The sequence below is a fragment of the Passer montanus genome, unplaced genomic scaffold (assembly GCF_014805655.1).
Source record: "Passer montanus isolate IOZ18808 unplaced genomic scaffold, ASM1480565v1 scaffold137, whole genome shotgun sequence".
NCBI classification, from domain to species: domain Eukaryota; kingdom Metazoa; phylum Chordata; class Aves; order Passeriformes; family Passeridae; genus Passer; species Passer montanus.
This window is the reverse complement of record NW_024360608.1, coordinates 178551-206531: the sequence shown is the minus strand read 5'-3', so window position 1 is coordinate 206531 and position 27981 is coordinate 178551. Positions and strand designations below refer to the sequence as shown.

General features: G+C 38.9%; 1 protein-coding gene across 1 annotated transcript in view; it reads left to right on the top strand.

The window, feature by feature from the left end:
* The first annotated feature begins 3227 nt into the window (after positions 1-3227).
* Positions 3228-27981, top strand: part of CRACR2A (calcium release activated channel regulator 2A) — a 52777-nt gene continuing 28023 nt past the window's right edge. The window contains exons 1-6 of the mRNA XM_039699697.1: positions 3228-3355; positions 12832-13070; positions 17357-17468; positions 19851-20019; positions 21511-21657; positions 27113-27203. Coding sequence (XP_039555631.1) covers positions 12903-13070; positions 17357-17468; positions 19851-20019; positions 21511-21657; positions 27113-27203 — 687 coding nt within the window. The 5' untranslated portion in view covers positions 3228-3355; positions 12832-12902. The remainder of the gene's footprint in view (positions 3356-12831; positions 13071-17356; positions 17469-19850; positions 20020-21510; positions 21658-27112; positions 27204-27981) is intronic.

Sequence of the window (27981 nt, the reverse complement as noted above, 5' to 3'; positions counted from 1 at the left end):
ATACAGGAAACTCCACCTAAATATAAAAACACCAATGTTTTTATTTTGTGCAATGCCAAGCACTAGAACAGATTGCCCATGGAGATTATGGGCTCTCCATCTTCGGAAGTATTCTAATTCCAGTTGGACAAGGCCCTGGACAATCTGCCTCTGCTGTGAGCAACAGGTTGGTTGGAATAGATGACGGCCAGATTAATTCTGTAATTAAACCTTGATTTTTAGAAAAGTTTTGCATTTATTTTTTTTAAGTGCAGCCCAATCAAACTCATACTGCACTGCAGGTGATGTGAGCATGAAGTCCAAGGTGTATCTTTTTTACTGTGTCAAGCAAGATTACAGCTGATCAGGCTTGTAGTTTTCTACCTGTCACTTAATGCAACTTCCATTTTGCTGTAAATTTCTGGTAAAGTTTACTGTAAATCTGCAAATTTCTTGCAGCATGTTTATGACTCCAGTTCTGTAACTTTTCCTCTGATCCTTGAGCATAAAGAAGGAAAACACGATTTTGAATGTTAGTACAAAATTCCCTCAAGGGTGGTGCAATTTCATAGGCAATTAAAAGCTTCATTAGAGTGGAAAGACAAAATAGGCCTGCTACTGACAGCCTAAATGCAAAAGAAAATGACCCCTTGCATCCCAGCATTATGATGGCTTTGCAGACTGAAATAAACACACATCACCCTGAATAAACTGTGAAATACAGCCTGTTTTATTTAAAGGGTGGTGGTTTTATTTTTATATTGCACTTGGCATTTCCTGATTTAAGAGCTGCAAGCTGTCTTCTGCCTACCACATGTTTCTGTTTGTAGTTCTGGCATTTGTATAACCCAGTGGTAGAAACTGTCATCCAGTTTCTAACTCACTGTACATTAAACATAGCAGTCAGAAGGATCCTAGCTCCAGACAATATGTTTTGCACACCAGTATTTTTCAAAATCTCCTGGTTTTAGTCCTTGAAGAAAATCAAGTGAATTTATGTCTAGATTTCATACAGGACAATTTTAGACCCATATAAAGGGTTTAAGTCTTTCAAGTATTCAATTTGGCACTGTAATTTGTGTTGAAGTGCAATCTGTGTTATGAAGTAGATTCATGCCTGTGCACATTTATTCTTGGGCTATTTTTTCTTTTTGCAGTTAGCGTCACAGTCTCTGACATCACAGCATATGAGTTTACTGCTTTTCAATCCACATACTTCAGGAGAGAGAGATGGTAATGCATTTGATTCTGGCTGTTCATGAAGAACAAATTGTGGCTGCTCAAGAACATTAGGGTCTTTGTCTCTACCAGCTAGGGAATGGGATGCATATGAAGGTATATGATCAGAAACTGCTGAAAGAAATCACAGCAGTACATGAGTGCAACACAATCCATAACTTTTTGCTATGAGAGAGAATAAAACCAGAGAGCAATAGACCATTTCTAGCTGGCTCTCTAAGTCTATACTCCAAAGTATTCACAGGTACATATATGAACAGCATTAGCTGTCCAGACAAGACCTAGAAAATTTCATTGACCAGCCCTTCTACTATTGCTTAGTAGGCCCCACAATTTTCTTACAGAAATTGAAAAGTCTAAACTGCCTCATACTGAATGGTAAGGAAGAAAATGGAATGACTGGTTGCAACAAGATACCTAAGCAGTGTTCAATTTTAAGATATATTCCTTGGAGTCTTATCTCTCACAAAAGTTACCACTAAGTTTGCAAATGCTATTTCAGTGAGCTTTTCTCCCCATGCATATCACAAATTCTCTGCTATTCTGAAACTTTCTAGATGCTTTCTTCTGTTTCTTCACAAGCTTTTGAATCATGTCTTGTACTTTGTGGCTGATAGTGTGCCTTCATTTCTCTGAAAGAGTCTTGTGAGATTGTCCAAACTTTAAAAGAAAGGCAATTCTGTCTTTTACCCACTATTTTACTTGCTTACCAAAAGGTTAAATAGAAAAGTTAGGCTGAGTCAAATCAGCATGTGCAGAGTATTACAATATTTAGCAGGCTGATGATTTCATGACAAGTACCTGTGTGCCTGTTTTCACCCACAGTACATACAAGGCAGCTGCTGTGGTAAGCAAATTTCAAATATTTACCTTTTTCACAGAGCATGGATGTGAGCAGAACTGTCAAGGAGTGCATTACTGCATGGCAAATCCACACTCAAGCTTGCCTTGTTCAAGTCTACAGTCAATCATTGTAATGAAGGAAGTAATACTTCCCTTTGCAAGAATCCATCCTAGTTAAAAGTACATCATCAACTCAGTGTTTAATAACTGTATTAAATGATTACTCTTGTAGTGCTTTGTAAGTAGTTTTATCAGGCTTATGTATGGGTCTGTATTTGGCAGACTACCTGCCAGTCTTCCTCATGTTCCCCCTTGTAGTGGCAAGATTTGCAGTTTACTAGAGCCCTGGGATTGTAGCTTACTTTAGGGAGATAAGCTTGAAGGGTTTCAGGCTGTTCAGGAAAGATGGATTGGGAAGGCAAGTAGGAGGCTTTTATGTTGTGAAAAAGAGTGCCTTGGGTGCATGAAGCTCTACCTTGGGACAGTTGTTGAACCCGAGGACAGTGTGGATAAGGAGATGAGAACAGATAGTGCAGCTGATGTCACAGACGTGTCTGCAACCAAATCATCTGATCAAGAAGAGGGAGGTGAAGCCTTCTTTAGACACTGTGCCCTAGAAGCTCTTCTGCAGTTGGGAAACCTTACAGTGGTGGGAATTATGTGAAAGATTTTTCTCTTTTTTTGGGACTACTTGGAAAATCTGATCCCAGAAGTGGGTGTTTTTCAAAATTTACTTTGCACTAAGTGAAACGTTTGAATCAAATGGGAACCAATTCTATCTCCCGCTGCCACCTTCTGCAAACAGAACTTGAAGAGTTTGAGATTACAAGGTGGGGAGATCCTACTAGGTCCATTTGGACTGGTCACTGCCTTAGCACCTTGTTGTGGATGAGCGCTCTGGTGCCATTCCAAACCCTGCTGCCCTGACCCGCTTGGGTTTCCCGTGCCCTTATCCTGGAAAACCACCACGCACGCAGCCCTGGCTGCAAGAGAGACCAGGGAAGGCTCACCCCCCTCGCCTTCCCCTGGCTCTCTGATCTCGCCGAGGGCGAGGCGCTCCCGCCATGGTGAGGTGAGACCAGGCGGGGCACCTGGGCTCCGGCTGCAGGTAGAGAGGGAGGGAGGGAGAGAGGCCAACCCGGCCGTCCCGCCCCTGGGACACAGCCCGCCTCGCCCGATTATGTCACCCGTGCTCAAAACAAAGTTAGGAAAGTGCTTTCAGCCTTTCCGCGGTCTCGCTTCCAGCGCGGGGAGCGCCGGCCGGGCCAGCCCGAGGGGCCGGCGCCTGCGGCAGGTGAGTGGGACGGCACCGCGGCCGAGGGAGCCGAGGCAGGCACGGCGGGGTCCGTGCCCGGCCGGATTGCTCTCCCGGCCGGGAGGCACCCGCGGCCGCCGCTTCGCCGTGCCCTGCAGAGAGAGCGAGCCCCGGTGTCCCCAGCAAGCCCCGCTCTGTCGCAAGCCTCGCTTCCTGCGCGATGTCCGCGGGCGCGGGATCCGGCACGGAACGCGGTCTGGCTCCGAGGGGAGCGGCGGCCCGGCAGGGCGGCGGGAAGGCGGGGGGCTACCCTTGGCTCTCCCTCCAGCCTGCTCGCTGCCAGGCTGGAAGGCGGTAGGAAGGCGGCTGGAAGCGGCCGCCAGCAGGCTGGAGCAGCCCCCGCAGCGCCGGCGGCGGCGCGAACGCACTCACGGCGATGGAGCCGCTCCGCCGTGGGGCCGGGGCTGGCGAGGGGAGCGACAGCTCAACGCCGGGCTGCCACTGCCCTGACTCCTCCCACACGCGGAGTGGTTCCCTAAGGTACTGCCCTAAGCGGCCGGCGGTGTGCAGCGGTTGTGCCGGCGCTCCCGCCGTGCCTGGTGTAGCTGCGTGCCCAGAGAAATCCCTGGATGGCCTGGCCGCCGCAGGAGCTGCCCCGCTGGTTTTCGCTCCCCTGTAGATGCAGAAGAGGATTGAGTTTCTGGCTGGTGGCTGCCTTCAGGCCCACCAAATGCTTGTTGAAGAAGCAGTGCTGTTCCTGGTGGTTGTTGAAATTATTCCTGTGTCCCCCTGCAATTGTTTGGTGTCACTCTTACTCTGCTGTAGCACTTATGTGATCTCTGATTTAATTTTCTGTCTTTCTTTTTATGATGACTATAAATGACACTTATGAAAGAAACGTGCTGCTATCAGGATAATAGATTTCTTAATATACACCAGTAGAACAGATTATTACTGTATGTAGTGAAAAGTGGGTAGTGTCACAGTAGGGAGAATGGTAAAATCCCTCTAGAACATGTTGGCTAATTTAATGTGCTCTTCTGTTTTCTTAGTTGCAACTTGTGGTTTTCAACAGTATTTTTCAGCTTAGTTTCACTTTTCTTTTTGGAATAAATAAATTATTCTGATGCATGGGTAAAAAGCTATTGGTTTTCTGCGGGTTGTTCTAAGAACTCTGGTCCCCATATTTGAGCTTCAGTAATTGCACAGATCAGAAAGGAGCCATTACACCCAAAGTGAAAATTAAATGTTGGTATTCTCTAAACTATATTCTCATTTTTACATGAAATTGAGAGAAGAAATCAAAAGTCAGAGTCTGAAGTACAAAAAGGAAAATACCTTTCTGTGAATGGATTAAGTAAAAATGAGATTTAGGGCAGTAATACTTCACAGTCTCATGGTTTGCCAGCTCTCAGACTTAAGTTTACTGCTGCTGAAATGAATGAGATGTGTTTGGTTCTTTGTGAACTATCTCTGCCCCCACCACCACCCTTTCCTCTTATCTTGTGGTGGACTAGGAGATAACAGTAAAACAAGCTGAAATAAATGCACTAAAGAGCACCATTCTACAAGCTTTGTATGTGGTTTCTTCAGACCACAGGATGAATGTGCTGCTTCTAACAGATCTCTTTTATCTGCCATTTCTGTTCATTGACAAATGATATCCTATCATGATTTTTAGGTGGGTAAATGAAGGAGTAAAGAGTATAGTGGTCTTTCCTGATTCCCTCTCCACTCTTTACTAATTTGCAGTCTAAATGTGTATGAACATATCATCCCAACATGTAATTTGGGAGTAATACATCTATAGGGTTTTATTTCTCATGTTAAAACATATAGATTTAGTCAGTTCAAGTTAAAACTGATGTAAAAACGTACGTAATTGTTTCCACTGTTCATGACCTAATCCATGCAGAAGCACCAGGATGTCTGTGTCTGATTGAAACTGAGTTAGAGGATTTTGGACCCATCTTATTCCTTAGTCTCACAGAGCGGGTGTCAAGGAAAGTGAAGGGTCTTGCTGGGGAGCTTCCATTAACTGAAGAGCAGCATAAATGAAGTCAGGGATCCTGCACAATTGCAAGGACAGCTTTCTGAGTAATTGGATCACAGAGAAAGGGGAAGTTGTATCTCTATTCAAAAGCAGTAGTGAATTAAAATCCAACTAAGAATCTGTAATGATGCATTTTTCATTGTTTGCATAGTGGGAATTTTTTGGTAGAACTGAACAGGATGAAGTACACCAAGCCTCCTAATCAAACATAGATAAGTGGATTTGTTTATATGTGTTTCCAAGGCCTTGGAAGTGAGCTGTGTGGAGCAGATAGCATGAAGGTTATCTTGTTCTGCCTATAGGAAAATATGACTATTTTAGTATCGTATTTTACTATTACTTTTTGCAGTGGAAAGCCAGTGGACTAGCAAACTAAATATTCCTGTGCCTCACTGACATGCTCTTTTCCCATAAAACCTGTCCCACTGACTCAAGTGAAGGTATTTTTCCCAGGGAAAGTTTGTAGTTTTAGAAATTCTGAAAGTTTTGAAGACAATAATTCATGCCAACCCGACCTCAAACTGAGTGTCAAATAACTAAGGAAACACTTGGAATATGCCTTTGTCTTCTAGTGGACTCTGCATTGACTTGGGTCCTCTAAGATCCATGACAGAGTAGACTGAAATTTTATACTAACATTTTTTCAATGAAAAAACGATTCTTATTTGAAGAGAATATTTAATTTCCATCTCAAAATCCTTTGACTTAAGTTAAAGATGTAACATTCCTCGAAAAACCAGAAATAGAGAGCGTCTTTTAGATTTCAAGCCAAATTATTGTTGGTTTTCAGGCAGATAAAAGGTTTTGGTTTTTTTTCTTTTCAGAAGTTACATTTTTAGCAAGGGCTTTTGGAGGAGGCAGAATATTTCAAGGGTTTTTTTGTGAAAATGGTGTACTTTAAACATGTTCTTATCAACCTGATTTCACCAGCTGAAAGTAGCTCCATTTAGCAGTGAGTCATTAGGAAAACCTGAAAGATAAGACAGTTAAAAGGGGTATGCTCTATTTGACTTAAACTTTTTCCAGATAATTACTTCTGGGGGAGGGGGTTTCCAGTGAAATAATTTGTCTACAAATGGAACAGCTCATGTGAACTGGCAATATCTCCTGCCAGAACGTTATGTTACACCACTTACTAATATAATGCTGTTATCAATATAGTTAATCACATTTAATTTCAGTACTTGGAACAATGCAGCACAATAAATTGTGCTTAGAGGCTTTTTCCAACATCAGTGACTGTGTGACTCTTTGCAGTCTGATGGACTCGCCCCATTTTTGACTCCACTACCTTTGGGAATGCATTGCATATGTTGTAAGATGCTCATTCTTAACAACACTTTTTACATCCCTGAATTAACAAATGCTGTTTTAAAAATAAGTCCAAATAATGGTAGAATAGTTCTGCATAGTTCTGGAATAGTTCTAATGCAAGTTCTGTAAGTGTTAATGTCTGTCCAGTTTATGTGCAGACATCTAAAAAACCTCATGCTGCAGCCACAGTTGTTAGCCAGAGTTTTAGCCCAAAACAGATAACTGGCCAAGCTGTATTTGTACGCAGTAACAATTTATTGGTAATTTAGAGAGATAAAGGAAAACACCCATTCAGATCCTCATGCACACTTGTACCACCATCCTGCTCAGGTGTTGGATAGGTCAGCAGTTTCTGAAGGCACAAGGTTCGTGCAACCAGCAGACAGGTGAGGAACAAGAGGTGGGGAGAAGAGTTCTTCTTGGAACCAGTTTTCTGGAATAAGGTGGAAAGAGCAGAAGGAGGGAGAGGAGACAAGGGGTCCTTAAGCCTGCATGGACTACAAGCAGGGTGCTCTCAATTCTGTTGATCTTGTGATTATTTTGCAACAGTGATTTCCATGATGATAGCTGCCCCTAAATTCAGTGTCCCTCCATAAGAAGTTTTTATTTTCAGGCAGCTCTTAGCTTTTAACTTCTTAAGTACATTAAAAAGGAAGCATCCAAAGCAATGAAGCAAGAGGAAAAGACGTATTTCTGTTAAAATCATAACCTAGAGTAGCTTTACTTCTCAAGGATCCCAGCAGCACTTAGCAGATCCATTTTAACTTAATCCTGCCTTTTTAGTATGGACCCCTAAGAACTGCTAAGATTTAGGCAATGAACATCCTGTTAGTTTTTCATTAGTGTTTTCATATTGAAGAGCAGGGTGGTGAATAAATGAACATCTGAATTTTAATGCATGGATAGTTTTATTTACTGCTGCCATAGAAGCCAGCAAGAAGCCAGGCAGGAGATCTTTTGTCTTCCACTGGGGAAGCTGGCCTTTGGGAGAAGAAAATTTTCTTACAAGCTCAGTGAAAACTAGTTGCTTGGATGCAAATGTTAAAAATAAAAGTTTAATGAAGATATGTTCACCAGTCAGAGTTGGAATTCTGCATCACAGTGCACAGAATTGACATTGTTTTTTTCTCCAGCATGTGTATTTGTGGACTCATCTAGGGACACATGCCCAGCAGGGAGTAAGTGGTCTCTGTCCAAAGTCTGGCTGTCTGTTTTGGAATCCTTAATGCTTAATCACTTCAAGCATATTTTCTGGTTTTCTTCTGTTTCACAGTTAATATTGTTGAGACACTGCTTCAGATACATAATCTGGATTTTTATCCTTCTTCTTTAGCTTTAAGGTTTGTTTTGGTTCTTCTTTTCCTTAAACAGCAATCTTCAGAAAAGGAGAAATTTCATTTATATGATTTTGGTGTATGTATGACAAACAATATCTTCTCCCAGGTCTTTTTCCTCCTTGACTTCTGCTGAGCTCCCTTACCTTGAAATAAATTGTAAGTAATTTTTAAAGCCTTATTGTGGTAGTTTTAAGCTTGCAGATAGGAAAGTAGGTGATCCTAATGGTTCCCTTAATCTTTAAAAGCTAATCAGGTCTGGCTGGAGAGTTTCTGTTAAGACAAACCTAAACAGTCTGTCAAGACTGATTCTAAACAGAATTTGGTTCTCCCACACAAATCTACTCACACTAAAGGAATTTCTACATAACTTTGTTTTTCCTTTTACAGGCCAGTGGATGTAGGATTCTTCTTTTGTCTCTGCCTTTGCTACTCCCCTGGAATTATTTTCGTGTCACATTCCTTTCAGACTATCTTCTTGTGGTCCCTCATGGGAACTCCAGCCTGCCTCAGATCTCTCCCTCCAGAGTTACACTCCTCACACCCACTCCATGGTGTACAATCTCGTAAGATGAAGAGACATAAGAGATCATGTACATCATGACAGAAGTGAATTCAGGCTGTGTGGAAGAGGCTTTGATGATACATTTCATCACAAGATTTTCTGACTTGCATGTGTTTCCTTGAAAAGCCAAAACTGGTGGAATCAATGTCCCCTTTTTTTCATCCAGTTGTGTCTAGGTGTCCATATGGTTAGGCCAAGCTTTATAATTCTTCCATGAGAGCTTAAAGGTTAATTGTCATAGTCATAATTGAGAAAAAACAGGTATTTTCTTGAGCATATAACTTTGTACCTCTGTTAGTTGTTTTAAGTGTGGGACCTGAATTTTTATGTTGGATGGTCATAAAAATCTTTTTTTAAATGGCTAGAAGTAACAGTGAAGTCCACTGATCTAGTCATCTTTCTCAGAAGTGATCTCCTCCGCCATTATTTGCAGATTTGTATTTGGTCTGTTCTTCCATGATGGTAGAGCTGCACTGCCTTTGCAGCCAGGGGTTCAGTGCTCCACCTTCTTTATCCTTGGGTGGGTTTTCATGTCCAGCTTGTCTGACATGTTTGATTCTTGTGCATTGTATTATGTGCATAGGGAGCATTTTTCTCCAATCCTGTATCTAGAAAACCTCTATGTACTTGAGCTTGGTTATTGTGCTCTCTTTGGTCTTAGTCCCATTCTTCTGTCATTCTCTGTAGGTCCTCCTTTTTTTTATTCTACCTTGATAGACCACTGGGGCTTAATTAAATTAAATAAACTATAACTTTCCAGTTGAAATTGAAAGGATTCTACAACAGTGTTCATTGTCTAACTGGATGAATACTTGTTCAAAAGCAGGGCAGAGCAGTTGGGAACAGAATGACTTCCTTGTGGTGATGCATTTTAGCTTTAGGAGCTTTTCAGCACAATGCTGAATAACTAACTCTGATAACTAACTCTGACACAAAATTATTTCTGAAGAGGTCCCTGTTCATGTGTTAGGCATGCTGCACTGCAGCTGTGGGTTATTTTAACATTTCGTTGTAGGAAATAAACATTTCTTGTAGAAAAAGTATGCAATCTATTTTTTATTTTGTAGTGTTTGTAAGACATGTGTTCTCTCTCATAACAGTGTTTTGGATAAATCCAAGGTGACCTTGGTATTAAATAAGCTTTTTTGCTTATTTTGATATTTTTCAGCTGATGATATGTTTTGAAGTGTGCTGCAGAAAATTTGTACCTGTAGACACATGCTAAGAAAAATATTTCACCTAAACCTAAAACCAGAAGACATATGAGTGCAGGCAAAACAGATCTCTAGGTTTTTAACTATCACAGTTAGGGAGAACAGGGTTGTCTCACATCATGGCTTGTGAAATCTGTGGCTTAACATTGCTCTCTACTTCTAGAGTTTGGTGATGTGCAGTAGACCTGACTGGAAATGATGAAAATGCCTTCTGGAATATTAACAGTGACCTGCCTTTTGCAGATCCATCCAAAATTTACCTCATGATTAATGGACAGAAACCTCTGAATCACACATCCTTGTTTAGTGTTTGGAGCTATGCTTGTTTGCATCAGGTCATGCTATGACCTATTTTGCATTGTGAAGTGTGTTTATAGCTAAAAGAATGGAAATCAAAGGTCTTAATAGAATTGATTTTGTAAGCCATTCATTTTCTAAAGGAGATGGATGAGTGAATGGAACTACCTAAGTTTTTTGAAACTGGCTTTGAGGTAATTACTGAGTGCTGATTCAGTAATGTGGGACAAATTGCAGTTTTAATCTTTCATGTTATTACCAGCATTTGCAAAGTATCAGGACACTGTAGGAATTACGATGAACTCTATTAGCTTTAGAAGCTGCCATAAGGATTAAGAATTTTTGCAAATGCTCAAATTTAATTTTCTGCTGTATTGAAGGCACTTGCCGTTTAGCAAGTTTTTATGATGTGTATAAAAGGTGGGGCAACTTATAAGAAGGTGAGGCTCTCATGATGCATGTAATTTCATTTTGTGTATGGAAATATTTAGAAAGCATGGTGATGTTTGCCGAATTGTACTGTTTGCTAACTGCAAACAACTTCATCAAAGTGTATATAGTGCCCTTTTTTTCGCCATTTTTAATCTGTTTTTGTATTTCTGTTCTTTCTCTTGCAATGGGCTATTTATTCCTTGCATAGTTTTTATTTTTTGCTAAGGAAGTCTGATGGACTGTGCAGAGGCAGGCACTAGCACACTAGCAGCACTTATTATCTTGATTAGCTTGGCCTGTTCCTGAAGTTGTGGTCTTCTGAGAAATTGTTGAAATAAAAAAAAAAAAAACAACCAAAAAACAACAAAACAACAACAACAAAAAAACAAACAAACAAAAAACAAAAAAAACCCCCAAAAACCCCCAAAAAACAAACAAAAAACCCACCAAAAACACCCAAAAAACCCCTCAGCATTTTGAGTCTGGGTCAGATCTTGTCAAGACTGTCTTTAAGCTGTGCCTGTCCCATTGATTTTTGGAGCTTTTATACCTGTTTTTAAATTAGTATCATTGCTAAGCTGAAGCTGATGCTCTGGTTTGTTACATCATATACTGGTGTCAGCCAGGAGTGAGCTGTATTTAAGTAATGGGGGTTCAGGTGTGTAAAAGCAGGATGAAGTGAGAATTTTATGCAGACTATTCCACCAGTGTAGTTTGATTGTGACTTTCCGTCTGATCCACTTGTGGGTAGCTATATACAGTGAGAGCAAAGATTCATCTGGCCCATATACTGTTTTTAAGACTGTTGGAAACATCATGGATGGATTTAAGGAACAGGGCAATTATGGAGCAGTCTTTTCCTTTGTGTATCTTTCCAGCTACTGAATGTTGGTCAGACTTTCTGAGCTACAAATTTTCCTCATAAGAGATTACAGCTGTTCAGGCAGCCGTAATAGGCAAAAGCCCCTTGTTATGTGTGACCACAACTCCCTGTGACAGCATTTTCTAGCCTTGTTAATTATCCAGGGCTGCTGGCATGGGTGCTCTGGCAGGCTTTGGTGGCTCTTGGGGTGTGGAGTGTGGCTTGACCCAGCAGAGAGGTCTTGGGATTTATAAGGCAGCTGTACATTAAAATTCAAGGAAACCCATTCTGAGGGAGGAGTTTCCTATAGTATGATACTGGGTGGTTTAGACATCTCTTGGCTTCACTCAGAGTGTTTTTTCTTCTCCTGCTTGTAACACTGCTTAGGAAGATTCTGACAGGTTCTTTGGCCATATAGCCAAAGTTATTTCAGTTCTGGAAAGTATTTGGACAAGAGCCTTGGGATGATTGAAATTATAAAAGAGAGAAGGGAGGGAGAGGAAAATTACCTCTGCAGATTTTTTCACATGGTTTCAGAGGAGCTGAGTGATTTGCTCACCAAATGGTCAATGGTGGTTTGAGGTCAATGGCCTATTTGCAGTAAATTTACACTTACTTGCAATTTGGGAAGTCCAGCTGCCTGCCCATGGCTATCAGAGAAATCACTTTGTCATGGGAAGCTGTGTGAGTTCTGTGAAGATGAACACATCTTAGAAGATGCTGTTCCAAGAGTGCCAGCTTTGAACTTAAGCATAGAGTAAAACAGGCTGAGTTGCTCTGTGTGATCAGAGCCTTTTCACCCTAAGAAGCTGCCTAGACAAGCCTAAGGTCTTGTTTCCTCATATTCTACCTTCACATCCATGCGGTGCTGCAGTCTTTGCTCTACAGACAACATAAGTTCCATATTTAAACAATTTTCACTGGCCTTTGTGGAGTTATTCCAGATTTTGCCAGTCATACTGGATCAGAATCACTCTATATTCTCTTATATTAGTCAAATGCCTTAAAAAATTCTTTATTCTGTTAAAAATTTTCAGGCAAATTTGTGTCTACTTTAGGCAGACCTACTTAGATAAGAAGTACAAATTCAAGACAAATATATGAAGTCAAGTTGTAGTGACTTTAAGTTATTCTTGCCTTTACCTGTATTTCTTGTGTTTTCTTGTTCATGTTGATTGTCCATATTTCTTATCAAACTAGCCGATTTTGATTTGAGATTCCATTTCAGAGCTAGTTTTGTCTTCTTCCCTCAGACTCCCCCTTCCTTGTTCATCGTCCCATTTCCAATATCTTAAGTGCAGCCCATCAAGGGTAAGCATTTTCAAAAAGCTTTCTCTTCTTCTAAGATATGGTGCCTCATTAAAGAGATGGTTGCTAAGAGATTGTGGCAAGCATCATTAAGAGGATCTGATTTGCTTTTTTTCTTACTTTTTTCCATGCACAGGTTTCAGATCAGAATTTATAGGTAAATGGGATAGCAGCATCCCAGGATATTCCTGAGCTGAGATTGTAACCATGGAAAGAATAAAAGGAGACCACACCAGTCCTGTGCAACCAGAAGATGCAGAGAGGAGCAGGACTGGAGAACAAGACCCAGAACTAACTGTACTGGGAAAAGCCCAAGAGTTCTTTCAGATTTGTGATCTGGAAGACAAAGGCTTCGTCACTCGTCAAGACATGCAGGTAAAACAAAATTGGTTATGTGAAATGCACAATGAGAGAAGCTCCTAAAGCCCTTAAAGACTTGAGACTGATTAATTTAGAGTTAAAAATGTCAACACCCTGCTCATAACTTTAAAGAGATAAGTGGGATTTAGAATGATGTCTTTGAAGTCTTGCATAATGCTTGTATTTTTTCTCACAGACAAAGCAACAAAAAAGTGGAAAATCAAATTTTAAAAAATTAAGTTTTAAAAAAAGCCCCAGGAATTCAATTCTATTCTTGTTGAAAACATTGAAACACCATTAAATTCATTACTTCGTGATTTGCCACAGTGTAAGGAGTGTATTCAGTCCACCAATTTTATCCTTTTTTTCAGCAAAATTGTATAAATAAAGTCTTTCACCGTGGCTTCACTGTCAGACAATGGTGAACTCTCAGCTGGATCACATGTATATGTAGGAAGTATAGAGGAACAGTACTTTTAGCATTATTCAGTGTTGGCAGCAATCTTAGGAAATTATGCTTAATTTGTTTGAAGGCCCAAAATCAGATTTGCTGAATATGCTGATGAGAAAAAGCAACTATATTACAAAAGCTCTTGAAAATGTGATTATGGCACATTGCAGAAGTGATAAGATGATTTGAGCCAGTATGTGGCAGAGAACAGGAATATACTCATGCTTGATATGCAAAGCATAGTTTGTGTTAATCCATTTCTACTTCAGTACTTGTAGGTGAAACAGAATTGGGGAGCAGGAGCGAAACAAATTCATCATGATCTACTAATAAAGAAAGCGTCTAATAGAAAATTTAGAAACTTTCCCTGTCCTCAGAAACAAATATGTCTGTATGTATGAAAACACAGTTGAAACAACTTTAACTACCTATTTTGGAAAAGCAAAACCCTCCTAAGTAAACTGCTCAGTTTGCTATCTCTCAGGAGCTTTCTTTGCAGTTGTGTGTTGCCGAGTTTTCTGATGACCTCTGTTAATTATGCAAGTTGAAAAAAGAGAGGAATGCGGATGCTTGCTCTGCTGCAGGCTTTGCCAATCTGTGTTATCTCACTAGAGTAACTGAACTCAAAAAACCAAACATATTGCCGGTGGTAGTGTTTGGTAAATCCAAAGCCACAGAGAGTTTAATGGGCTACAATTTTACAGTCTTTCTGAAAACTGAATGGCATAGATTTTTACCTAATAGAAACCCATATAATTATGTGTATGTATACATATATAAAAAAGTTTTAATACCTGTTTTTTCAAGAAATGTAAAATTATTTGATTTTATTTGATTCTAGGTTTATGCTTAGAGTGCTGCTAAATTTATACTTCAGGTTCTAAAACAGATGTTGCAAAAGATACAGTAGAAATAGTGTTGCAAACAACAAATAAAGTTCTATTTCATTCTTCTATTTCATCATGTTTGTTTACTATATCTGAAAACGTCATCTGTGTATGTAAGTGTATGTAAGTTCTTTAATACAGAAATAAAGGTGCTCAGGAGATTTGAGGTAGTGTTTCTTTATACTTGATTTTATTTCCTGCATTTTTCATGATGGTTTCTCCCTATAAAAAAAAACCCAAAATTCAATGAAATAAATCAGTATTTTCCTTAAAAGGCACTAAGTGTTTATCACTTTGTGTTGTGCTATGTTTGGTAGGTCTGTACTGCTTATAATTCCTGAAGCTTTGCTTCAAATATAGGATGCTAATGCTAAGCTTTTTAATCTTTAGGCATTGGATAGAAGGCATGATTTCAACAGAGTGCTAAGTATCTGAAATTTAATTAATCTTGATGGAACAAATCTTGCAGTGTGTTTTCTCTTGCGTCTATAACAGTTACTACACTAAAGATTTACTCCTCCTTGATTATATGATGTTGTTTATTGTGAGAGGATGTTAATAGTTGGATTTAAAAAAAATTCATTCCATTTCCAAATATCAAATGTACCCAACTTTCAAACCAACAAGAGGTTTTCTGAAATGGCAAGAAAGAAAATTCTACCTTTGACTTGAAACCCCAGTTTCATCTGTTGGTCCTTGAGGTTATAATGAATAATGAAAATTAGTGCTGTAAAATGTTTTGTTCTAATGTACGCGGGAGGATTGGGTTCAGATGTTGCTCTTAGCTATTTGACCTCTGTCCTTGAATTTAGCTGAGTAAAAGCTTGGTATTTTAGGAGAATTAAGCACAGATGTCATGAAACCACAGAGCACATTTGGTGGCAGTGCAGATAGCTTCTTTTGATGCCCCAGTGGTATCTCTGAATATGTTTTATTTTGCTTTGTTTTCTTTAAAAAATTTTAGGAGCCTCATGTTGAAAGGGCCTATGTATTTTTACAGAAAGCTTGAAATGAGCAAATAAACAAAACCACATCAATAACATTTTGCTTTCCTAGCCACAAACCACTTAAGAGGTTGGGAAAACATTGACTTAATCTTAGTGTGTCCCAACTCATAAAAGTCTGCAAATTATCTGGAGGGAATTTAATGGAGCAAAATGTTGGTACATTCCTTAGAATCTCCAATTTTCATACCTTCCCCCCCCCCCCCCCCCACCAAGAAAATGCAATTGTGGTGTTTTCGACCGTAAATTTAGTGTAATTCTCACCAGAATTTGGATGCTGCATTAAGGCACTGCAGCTGAGGTTGGAGAAGCCCATATTTGTCAGTCAGGTTTGCAGCAAGACCCCCAGGCCATTGCACTGAATAGCAACTGGGTCTGGGTTTTTGGCATGGTCAAATTGGGTGCTCCTTCAGCAATTCTCAAAGATCTGGTGGTAAGCGTACAGTTTCTGTTTTTCTGAATGTAAAAAGAGTAATTTGTTTGAAGCAACTCATCAGTGTGGTGTTGGCCATAAGAATTTTACAGAAGAAGCTGATTATAAAAAGTTCCCCTTTAGATCTTAGAGATTGAAATCCAAACTTTGGGAAGATGGGTGTGTTTAAGTAACAAGCGGAACACAGGTGTATCACTGATGAAATAAGTAATTTAAACTGAGTATACATCAAGTTTTTCTGGGTTTTATTTTTGGAAGCAGACAGCAATACACAACTAATCCTGCTCAGAAATCCCTCTGTAACTATTCCAGATCGTTCTGTGCTTTAGCAGCTCTGTTGCTTTTACTTCTCAGGGCCACCTTGGAATTCCTTTTAACACTCTTATCCATGCAGTTCATAACTGTTTGTGGCAACCGGGAACTCCTGGTTAATGTGGCAACCGGGAACTCCTGGTTAATGCACTCAGCCAACTCTTTCCTTGCCTATATGGCTTGGAATATTGAATAGTGGTTTCTGCTGTTTTGGATGGCAGGATAAGCATTTTTGGCCCAAAATCCCACTGCCACAGTGGAACAGATCTGCACTTTTAATCTAATGAACTTTATCAACCTACTAGCTTACAGTTTTAATATGTTGTATATAAAACAAGAGTTTGGGGGGATTAAAATGTTAATTAATAAAGCAGAGGAGTGAACCAGTGTGCATTTATATTGCTTCTCAAGCTGAGGAAAGGTTTTAATTTTCCTAGTGCTGTCTCCCAGTGGAAATGCTGGTTATTTGTGTTGTTTGCCACTCCAGTTTCCTCCTGTTTCTGGGAATCTGTCTACACTTAAAAGAATTAGAGTAAAACCATTAGGACCAGTTTTATATTATTCTTTTCTTTTATGTTTTTAGATTATCAGGAAAAAAAATATGTGATATTTTTTGGAGCTGGTTTTATGCAGCTGTGTCTATTTTGGTGTGAGTATGCTGCATTTCAGAAGTAGACAGTCGTGAACTCCATTGCACTCACTGTGGGAGCAAACAGGTTTGGTCCTCAGACCATGCAGCTTTCTTAGCTTTGTTTTATTTACTTATTTATTTATGTACACTTTTTGAATCAGCTTGAATTAGGACAGTATATCCTCTATAATGTAGTAATCTAGAGAGTTTCTTGCTTGACTTTATGATGTGGAAGGAGCTAGTTGTACAATTCTGCTGTCAAGTTTGTCCAGAAGCCTGATAACCAAGACATTTCACCAAGATAATCAAGTCATTTCACCAGGATGCTGAGATTCCACCTCAGGTTCTTTCCCTTCCCTTCATGATTTTTGGCAGCAGGCAGTTGTTCTCCTTGCGTTGACACAATAGATTCATAAAGACAAATAAATCATTAAAGCAAATGTCCCTCACTTGATCTGGTTTTGCTCTGTAATTGGATTTTCACTCAGAGAAAATCCTGCTGTACTATGGATGTTTTGTAGAACCCAGTCTTCCTCTTATCCTGTAGTAATGGATAAAGTTGCTGCATGTTTTGTCATTACAGAGACTGCATCCTGAGTTACCTCTTAGTCTGGAAGAACTTGAAAAAGTTTTTGTTACATTGGATGCTGATGGCAACGGCTCACTTACCCCAAAGGAGTTTATCACAGGATTCAGTGAGTTTTGGAAAGCATGTCTCCTCTTTTGAGCTTTATTTATGTTCTGTACTCTCCCCATCAATCAAGAACTTTGTCTTAAGAGGACACTTAATAATGCACAGAGGGAGCCAGACTTTTCCCTAAATATAGCAGATATATGTAGCAGAGGAAGAAGTGGTCAATTTATGTGAATAAATAGAGAAAGGGCTCTGGGGTCCTTCTCTCTTGTGAAAAATGGCAAGCCATGACACAATATGAGAAAATGATGTAATCATCTGAATCACACCTGTTTTAAGCTGTTGAGTAAATCTATGTACAATTTATTGAAGGTTTGCCTTGGGCAGATGGTGAAAGAGGGGAGTCTTGTGTGTTATTTCATATCAGATAATAGGACGTGAAAGATAATTAAAATTATCTTTAATCTTAATGTAAGACAATGCTAGGAATATGATAATGCCACTGTCCTTAGAGCTGTGGAAATGCTTTCTACAATGAATTAATTCTTCAAGTGGTGTTAATTTATTTCAAAACAAAACAGGATGAGACACTTATTACTTCTGTAAGATATGATCTGATAACTTCTTTGTAACTGCCTGTTTTTCAACAGCACTCTTACTGTCATATTCTCTGTGTTTGTCACAGGGTGGTTTTCTCCTCAGATGTGACATTCCAGATAAGATGACAATGTTAGTTAAACTGTGCTTGATTGTTTATGCAGAATCCATTTTGTACCTAATTTTAGCTTTGCTGGCTAAGGTTTAAGCATTTTCCTTAGAAAACTGAATCTCATCTAGGCATGAATTGTAACAGTAAATCTTAATTTAGTTAATAGCTACAAGTCCAACGAACAGGACCTTCCATTTTTGTTTTCATCAGTAGTTTGAAACCCTAATTCTGTCATGTCCCAATGTCCTCATGCCCACTTGAATTTCTTTTTCTAGATAAAATCCCTTTAGAGGTTTTTCTCCCAGAATTGCCCTAAGCCAGGACACCCACCTCTCCCATTGTAGAGGTAGATCAAATGTCTTCACAGGGTATACTCTAATCTGAAAGTTGACATTATTAAAAAATTAATTAATAGATGCTTTGTTTTTCATGAGTTAAATTAAGATTACTTCCATAAGTAGACTCTGCATAACCAAAACTCTTTCTTAAGGGAGGTTGTAAGTGGCTGCCATCTCAAGCAGCTCCAGATCCTGGGGATTCCTCTTGCTTAGGTGCTGGAGCCTAGTGCAGAGACCCAGGTGGGTGTGGCCACTGCTTTCTAGTTTGCAGGTTCAGCTGGTAGTAATGTTAAACAAGTACCCCAAAGACACAGGCACACAAAGGGCATGGACCACACCACGTAAAGGACAGGGATGGACAGTGTGAAGCATGGTACATCTTAACCTGCCACACAGCAGTTACTGGTATTTTCCAGGCCAGCTAGTCCTACATTTGGCTAGGTGATGATGTTGGCATTCCTTCTAGAAGCAGAAGCTGTAGTAGATAAAAGCTGCTTGAGAAGGCAGAGTAATGTCTGGATAAAGCTCATGCTGCACCAATTACTACGAGAGAGTCCTGTTTCTATTTCTAAATGGTGGCAAATCTGAAATTTACTGTAACCCCTCTTTGCAACATACCCCGTTCTGTTGTTCTGTTGCCGACATACTCTCAACATGTTGGATGCCATGAGAAAAAATGCAAGATGGAGTTAAGAAAAACATAAAACCACACCAGTGTTTCTGTTTCCTTGGATCTGTAGAAATTTCTCTACTGGAACTTAGAATATAACCAAAAAATCCTCTGCATAAAATCACAATATCCCCTCGCCCCCAAAAAAATTTGACTTGTGGATGTCCAAATAAAATAGATGGCACAATTGGCATTTGATGGAATGTATCTGGTCTGTGGTAAATGAATACAAATGTATTGATTATTCATGAGACAATTTCACTTCTGCATCCTCACCATACAACTACTGTTAATAAAATGTAGCTTTCTATATGCAATTTATATAGGAATTGAATGTGTGTCTTTGGTCATGCACTAAAAAGAATGTTAAATTTTATTTAATATACGTTTTATCAGTACTGACATTTTAGGTTCCTAATCTATTTAAACTTGTCAAGAAAGAAAACCACAACATTTATGAAGAGTTGTTATTGCAATTTATGTCCTTTTATGTTTTTGCATGGAGATATGAATTTTTTCATTGGTTGTGAATTTTGAGGTGGATTATATACTGAAGGTTAGACATTAAACTGGGCACAAAGCCAGCCATAGAACTCAGGGATCCTTTTGGCATGCCCTATCCTTTTGTTTATTTACCATAAAAATTGAGTTTTAGTATGTTTAGTATGACATTGCTTCTTACAGTAATTTCTGAAAATGCTAATGTGTGTAATTTCTAATTCTTAGGCCAATTTCTTTTGGAGCAGATTGCTTTGAAAAATGACATGGTGCAGCCATCAAAAGGTGAAACACCCTGCCCAGTTAGATATGAAGAGACCATGACTGGTGAAGAGGATGAAGAATTCCAGTTCTCAAATCTCATGGATCGGCTTGGAGCTGCAAAGGTTTTGGATGAGTGAGTTCTCACAGCAATAGTCATCAGTTGTGTGACCTCTGGGTTTGATTTTAATGGAATCCAAGATGGATGGCAAGAACAAAAGCTGCTCAAAACCACAGAGATTCTTTTAAAAACTAATTTTCCTGCTGTCATGATAAAATGCCATTTGATCAAGTTTCCAAGAGCAAAACTGTTTACTCCAGGCACATGAAACATGTTTTTCTGCCATGTGATCTGAACATAGATAACTACAAGCGTGTAATCCACAGATGTCACTGATTTTCAATCAATGTGTGTTGATGCTGTTTTTGGCAAGGCCTGTGTTTAAAGTGCACCATAAGTAGGGAAGTTTTCTCCACTTTTTCTGCTTTTTCTCCTCTTCTTGCCTAATTCCAGACTGTGATTGCTCTGGTAATGCTACTTCTTCCAAGGCCAGGATGGATCACTCTGAAACATGGAGCATAAAACCTGCTCACAGAACTTTTTGTGTGCTGGCCTCACATTCATTGGTCAATCACAATGAATACTGTGGAACAAAAAAAAAAAAAAAGCATTGGGCAAAAATGGGAGAGAATCTAGACAAGTGATACAAATATTTAAGAAATACATCAGTGATTCTTACTATGGACAAAAGTGCTCATCTGTCCTTCTCTTCCCCTGACTGCCTGTTCCAGGAAACAGTACATGTCATCCATCCCGAAAATCTTTCATTATGAAGAGATGTTTATCACCCACTTTTTCTATCCTTATCCTCATTTTGTCCTTTAAATACAGCACTCTTTACTGGCTAGGTTCAGGATTGCAATGCTCATGGAAGAGAGTGAGTCAGGAAGAAACTAAGTGGTTCAGGAGAATATTGGCAAAGTATTAGAAACTGATTATCATTCACAATAGAGCTGTCAGTGTCTGCTGAACAGATTTGGAAACACAACATTATCTTGGTAAATCTTTAAATCAAAATTTCAAGATGTTTTGTTCTGCTTTTTGTAGCAGAATCACCATGGAAGAAAAATGTATCAAAAATTACAGAGTGCAGTACAAATGCAATTTGTTAATATATCTGTGTTACTTAGGAGTCTGAATCTCATTAATTTCTTATGAGGGAGGGATTTTGATTAGCTTTTCCACTTCCCCCTCCCCTCTACATCTGTGAGAACTTCTTTACTTCTAGTAGAAGGGCACACTGTGTCTCGTCTGTCTCCTTTCTTACCCATTCCTGCTTAGGTGCAGTGTCTGGCAAGGCACCCACTAAACAAGTAGTTCCTGTACTATTGTGCAGTCAGGAATGGCTAGATGTTGCAATGCATTTTTTTAAAAGTAAATTCAATCTCCATAATTTCCCACCCCCTCATCCTTTTCAAATCTGGCACAGTTTAAGTTGTTTGTAATAAGTTTTGTGTTCTGACTAGTGTTGCCCTGAAGCCTCGATCTACTAAGGGTGCTAAGGACATTTACTGCAGCCTGGGAAATGTTCTCTGTTAATGAATCCTTTATGATGTTTTCTTTCAGTGAGACTGATGTGAAGCAACTTTGGTTGCAGCTAAGAAAAGAAGAACCTCATTTACTTTCCAATTTTGAAGAGTTCCTGGTCAGAATTTTTTCCCAGCTCCAAGAAGCAGATAATGAGAAGAATGAGTTGGAAAGTGCTCTAAAAAAGTTAGTAGTTCTCTTTGTTAGACTGCTTGTGTAGTTTTACAGCTATTTCACCTGCTATTTGAACTTCTGAAATAAACAAGGTATTTCAGTGGAGAATGAAGGACAAGACTTCACATAATGTAAAATTTCCTATAATGAAAAATGTTGTCAGTCATTAAGACTACTCGTAGAACTATTCACATGGCAGAGCTGAATTAAATTAGCTTTTCTCTTCTGCTTAAGATTTTATAGGTTGAAATTCTTTTGCAGATATCTGTTATTGCATTGAAGTTTTAAGACAATATTGAGTGATTCCAATCTAGTTAATCAGTTTGATTCCAGAGGAAAGTCATATTTAACAGTAAATCTGGTAAATTGTCTGTGTGCTTTGTAAGCATTGTGTGCAGAAAAGCTATAAACCTGGATTAACTGGCCAGAGACATAAGAGGTTTAAGATGTTAGAGCAGCACAAAGCACTGATACTAGTGAAACTGTAAGCTGACAAATATATATAAAGCAAAGCTATGAAATACAGTAAATAACATACTTATGTTTTATATATAAAATGTATAAAATAAACAAATACATGAAATACACATACAAAAATATGTATAAGAACTAAAAATTAATAGATCATACTTTTATATGTAGTTATCTAGAGTAGAAAATTTATGATGCTAAATCTTAACAAAATGCAGAATTATGGGCATAGTTGAAGTTCCACTGTATTTTTATTTTAAAGTGTTACTTCTGAATTTCAGATTCTTACAGACTGAGCAATAAAGGCAAATGTGTTGTTGAAAATTTACTTCATTTTTTCAGCACTCTCCTGACTATTGTAAGAATGTGTCAAGGCTTATGAAGAAGGAAAAAAACTAAAAATGTATGATCATTAAAGACAATTGGTTTAGTTTAGTAGTAGCATTTTCTACTAAGTCCCTGTGTGTGGTTTTAGCCTTCAGGCAGCTGGAAACAGCATACAGAGAGTTTTGCTGTCTGTTTTAGTCTAGAGATTGTTAACTACCGTGTGTGGTGAGAGGTTTGTTCTGTGAGGTTTTTTGGGGATTCTTGTGAGTGTTTCTTTGGGAGCTGAATGAATAAATGTGTCTCTTTAATAGCTCTGATCAGTGCAGAGGTGTACAGAGAGTACATTAGCATTATCTTTTCTGGCTGATGTGAAATCTCTACCTTGAAAGTGCGTTGGATTTTTATTCCTTTGTAGTAGACATATGTTTTAGCTAATTTCTTCTTTTTGTTGTTCCTGATAACACCACTGATTTCAGCACGTTGATTGTTGTGTTTGTAGTCGATTGCTGGAAGGAATCAGAGTAGTAATGCTGTCTTTGCTAGTAACAGTGGGAATAAATAACCTGTTTCTTTTGAACGATGTACGTATCACAACAAAGCTCAAGACAGCACCATATAGAGGAGAAGATTAATTTTTTTAATACCCACGTACTCACTAGCACTAAAATGCATGTATCTGCAGAGACTGGCCAGGGTTTACTGAGGGGTCACAGAAGAGAAGGGATGCTGGGTTTTGAGGACCTATAATGTCTACTGGGTTGTTCTTGATTGGTGACAATAACACTTTTCGGAAATTGACTATGATTTTGATCTTTCATCTTTCCTTCCTGAGTCTTTCCTTCCTGACTCACCTCTGTGAGTCATTAGGCAATAAGGCAGCCTTTTTTCTCATTTCCTGGGTGTAGGCTGTGCTTTTGTCTTCAATTGTTCCTTTTTCTTCTATACTGGATGCCCTCACAAGCTTCATGTGTGTTTGCTAGGATTTTTATGCCATAAAAATCTATGCTCTTCACCCGTGATGTTTTTCTCTACATTTTTTTTTGGTCTTTTCTTCTGGACCTTTCGCATGTGCATATTTTCATTTTTGAACCTGAATCCCGTGGTCTGAGAGATCCAGGATTTTCCTCCTGCTCTGGTTCAATAGATCCAGTAAGTTGCTGCTGTTCTTGTTTGTAGGTCCAGACAGCAGTGAGGCTGAAGATATATTCTCAATACACAAACATGCAAATAAAGCACACATGGGGGACTCTGCAGGTTAATACTGATGTAACTAAAGAGAGGGGAAAAAAAAAAGGCGGGGGGGTTTTTCAATCTAAACCAAATGTGATTTTTTGGGTACAATATTTATTTGCCAGGGTAGGTTAGTTCTCCTTGATTTTTGGTATTTGTGTTTAATTTTAAGTGCTAGTTTAAAATTAGATGGCTTCTTAAACATAGCAGTAGCTCGTTTTTAAATAATAGGGTGATGTATTGAGCACCCAAAAAAAAGCAGAGATGAACATTAGGAAGAGAAAATAAAATCATGCTTCTGTGATGAGCTATTACAATTCCAGAGAAAGCCCATGGGAGCATTGCAGAGAGCTTCCCAGAATCAGCCAGAAGGGCCCAGTAAACTGCTGGGCACTGCCAGAGAGGATACTGGGCATGTGGCAAAGCATATTTTTTGCTACTACATGGACTCTTAGTACACCCATGTCCTGAGTGCATTATGGGGAGTTCTGGTCTCTACAACACAGGAAGAGTATAGTGGGATGAGGAAAAGTGCAGGGAATGGCAACTCAGTGGTTAAAGGAATAGAGCAGCTATTCTGAGAGAGCTATTTTTAAAAGGTCGTATCTCTTGAATGAGGAGGTAAAGGCTGGAGTGGAATATGACAGACCTTGTTATTCTTCAAATCTCTGGCAGTAGAACTAAGGGGCTTTTTATAAGACTGATAGGAAGTAAGCCTAAAAGAAATGAAAAAGACCTTTTTCTTCTAATAGCAGACAAAATCTTTAAGTGCCATTAGCTCTGTCTGCTGCTGTGCTTTGCATTTGAAGGACAAACCTAATAAAAATGTAGACTGTTTCATACAAGAGTTCTAAACAGGCAAGATAAACAGAAGGGTAAAGGGGAAGGGAAGGATGAACTGACTTCTCACTTAGCATGGGATAGTATCAGAATCCATCTTTGTGGAAGATGAGGAGAATCAGCATCTCAGGAGATTAGTTCACACTGTGCACAAATCACTATTTTTTTTAAGGAGAAAGAAACATTGTGACAAACTGCACTGACAGCAGTTGTGAAATCAAAACAATTCACATTGTAGCTACATGAATGGGCAGAAGTTAAACCGTTGTAAGTGTGTTGATCCTGAATCTATCATCTGAACTTAGTAAACTCACACTACATTTCATCTGCTTTCATCTCTATGTGTTTATTCCAGTGTTACTGAAAGGAGAGACTAAATTATCAAATACGACTGAAATTATAAAATTATATGTTAAGTAAAACTTGAAGGGGTAATCCAAGGGAATAGAAAAACATGTTGCATTTTTCACATAAAAATGATATATCCTTATTGATTTGGGTTTTTTTCTCCTGAATATATGTGGGGAATATTTGCCAGCTATTTTTTTTTTCTTCTGCTTATTAGTTATTTTACTTATAATTGTTAGATTTTTGATTATGAGGGGATATTATTTCTCCCTTCTTTTTAATTTGATCAGAGAGTTGAATTAAAATCCATGAATGAAATGCTTGGAGGATATTCAGCCTGTAGAAATGGCATGTACTTATGTGCCAGGGCAACGGAAAAGATTCCTACATTCAGTAGTGCTTTCAGAATGTAGTCTTCATGGTGCTACCATATCCTTTGCTTCCAAACACATTAGAGGAAAAAAATACCAAAATCAGGAAGTTAAAACACAGGACTAAAGTTATTCTCCCTGTCACACAGAAGCCCAGGAAATCTTTATGATTCCCATGGAAACACTGGCTGCTGTGCAGTGTGTTCTGCCTCTGCAAAGTTACAGGGCTTTTCAGTAGTCAGTCTAGTGCTGGTCAGAGTGACATTTTGCTGCCTGAATACAGTAGGTGTATGGTTCTAGCATCTCTGCCATGCCTTTCTAAGTAGCTGTTTTTCTCTATGAATTTGTGTAATTTCATTCTATTGATGAGTGCTAATTTAATAAATTAGCATTTTATTATTTTCAAGAAAATAATTTGAGATCAGAACATGACACATCATTACAGTGTAAGAGGAGTAAGGCAGCAAAAAGGGCTTCTGGATTTTCTGGCACTCTCTGAAATGTTGCAGTCACATGGCAGAGGCCCTTTTGGAGTCTGGTTTTCTCACCTAGTCAGAGTTTATGAAAGTCTAAGTGACAGCCATTGTTTTTCTCCAATTCTTGTAGCTTGACAGTTGTTTATTGCTTCTGTAAATCCTGGGAAAATGTCTCACATTTTTTTTTACCTGGGACTGAAAGAACGAGCTGGTAGTGTCAGGTGTTCTGCTGTTGAAAGAGGGGATGACAGACCTGTTTGGTTTTACTCACTCTTCTTATATTTGGCAAAATTTTTGAATTTTCTTTAAAATTGGCTTTGTTTTAAAGCCAATTAGAAGTGAACCAGGCCTTCAATAAGGGAAAACATAGAATATATACTGTATTGGGTTAAAAAAAAAAAGGTAGATACAAAATAAATGTTGTTTTTTTTTTCTACTGCATGTTCCTTGTCTTGCTCTTGGTGATGTGAATGCCCTTGAAGATTTGGCACTTTATTTGTGACAGATGAATTATGCAGATTGCTCAAGGAACAGCTATGGCAGAAAGAATATGAGGCAATACGCAGTACTGTCAGATAACAGTCCTAATAATCACAAAAAAAAAATTATTCTAGGATGTCCCTTGAGTTTGATACAAAGATATTTTTGCTTTTCAGTGTCTGGATTAATGAGCATAAATAGAATAGTAGCAGAACAAAGCAGATATCTTGTTCCCTGTCAACAGTTAATTTTTTTCTGTCGAAGCAAAAGATTTGCTTTATGTAATCCTTCACGGATCAAACTGCAGTGATATTAATTGCAATATTCCACTGGAAAAAAGTGAACTTTGTAGGTTGTTCTTTTTTCTTCCTGCGGTTGTGCACAGCATATTTATTTCTGTTCCTCATCTGGGCTATTCAAATTTATTTCAGCAAAGCAGTTAGAGAGGCAGTAAGACTGCTTTCACGAAGGTCTTTCAAGAATTTCATTCCAGCTAATGTGTCTTAGACAGAAGTACCTCATTCAGTACCCTTGAATGGGCAACAGTGCAGTCCAACAGTACAAAAAAGGAAGTTGCCATGAAAATAATTTTAACTGTCAAATTTAGGTTCTGATATCTTACATTGTCATTAGAAAATTCTTCCTTATACCTATGATCTAGGAGTCATTAAAATTGCATAATGAACAGCTGCTTTATATGGAAACATCAGCTTTATATTAGCTTTTGAGCTACTGAAGCTTTACTTCCATGAGAGAAAAAAAAATCTGTGAGCTTTGCTGCACAAAAATTTCTATTTTCTTGACACTAGAACATTCTTTGGAGTCTTGTGCTAAGGCAGAAATGTGGAGCTTAGCTGGTAATGTGGGCCATGACTTGAGGTAATGCTGCAAAGAGCCACTCAGTGTATTTTTATCTCTTATTAGGAAAATTGCTGCTTATGATGAAGAAATTCAACATCTCTATGAGGAAATGGAACAGCAAATCAAAAAGGAGAAAGAGCAGTTTCTCTTGAAAGTGAGTGTCTCTGTTATAGTGGCCATGGATTCTGCTCCCCCTTTCAGTGGTTTTAAACTCGTTCTGGGTGTGAAATTAAAGCCCACAAAATGTGTTTCACAACAGAGGAAGGAAAACCTCACAAGCTACTTTTGTGCTGCTGTTTCAAACTTCTAGTCTCTGCAGCTTCAAGCTTAAAGTGACTTGTTGGATGAAGGAGCTGTGATGTCCTGTGCTCAGTGGCTGTCATACAGCACAGCTGGCATTCTTTTGAAAGTCACTGGAACTACAAACATTGTTGGTGCTACTCTGAGTCCAGCTTCTGATCACAATCAGGAAAAATGCTCTGTGAGATTGTTCAGAGCAGCACCACTCCTGTTGAATTCTTCGGTCTCTGATTTTTGGGAGGGGATAACAAGAGATGAATCAAGTGATGGTAATTTGCACAACAACTACAGGTTATTTGCAAAATAAACACAGGGCAGAATCTCTTGTCACTGCCATGGTGCTTCCAAAACACCTGAATTCCCTTTTCTTGGGAAGTTGTCTTGAAATCTCCTCTACTGTGTCTGTAGACTTTTCTTTGGATTTTTCTTTCCTGCTTCTTTCCTCTTTTTCTAATAAAATTAGGAAATTAACAAGGACTTTCAGCATGCTCCAGGAAAGAGTCACCTTAGAATCTTGTAGGTGGGCAGGTGATGCCTTACTTCCTAGCTAGATCAGGATGCTCAGGAACTTGGCCAATTATGTTTTGAGTATTAAAATATGGAGTTCCACAGCTGCTCTGGGTGGCCTGGGA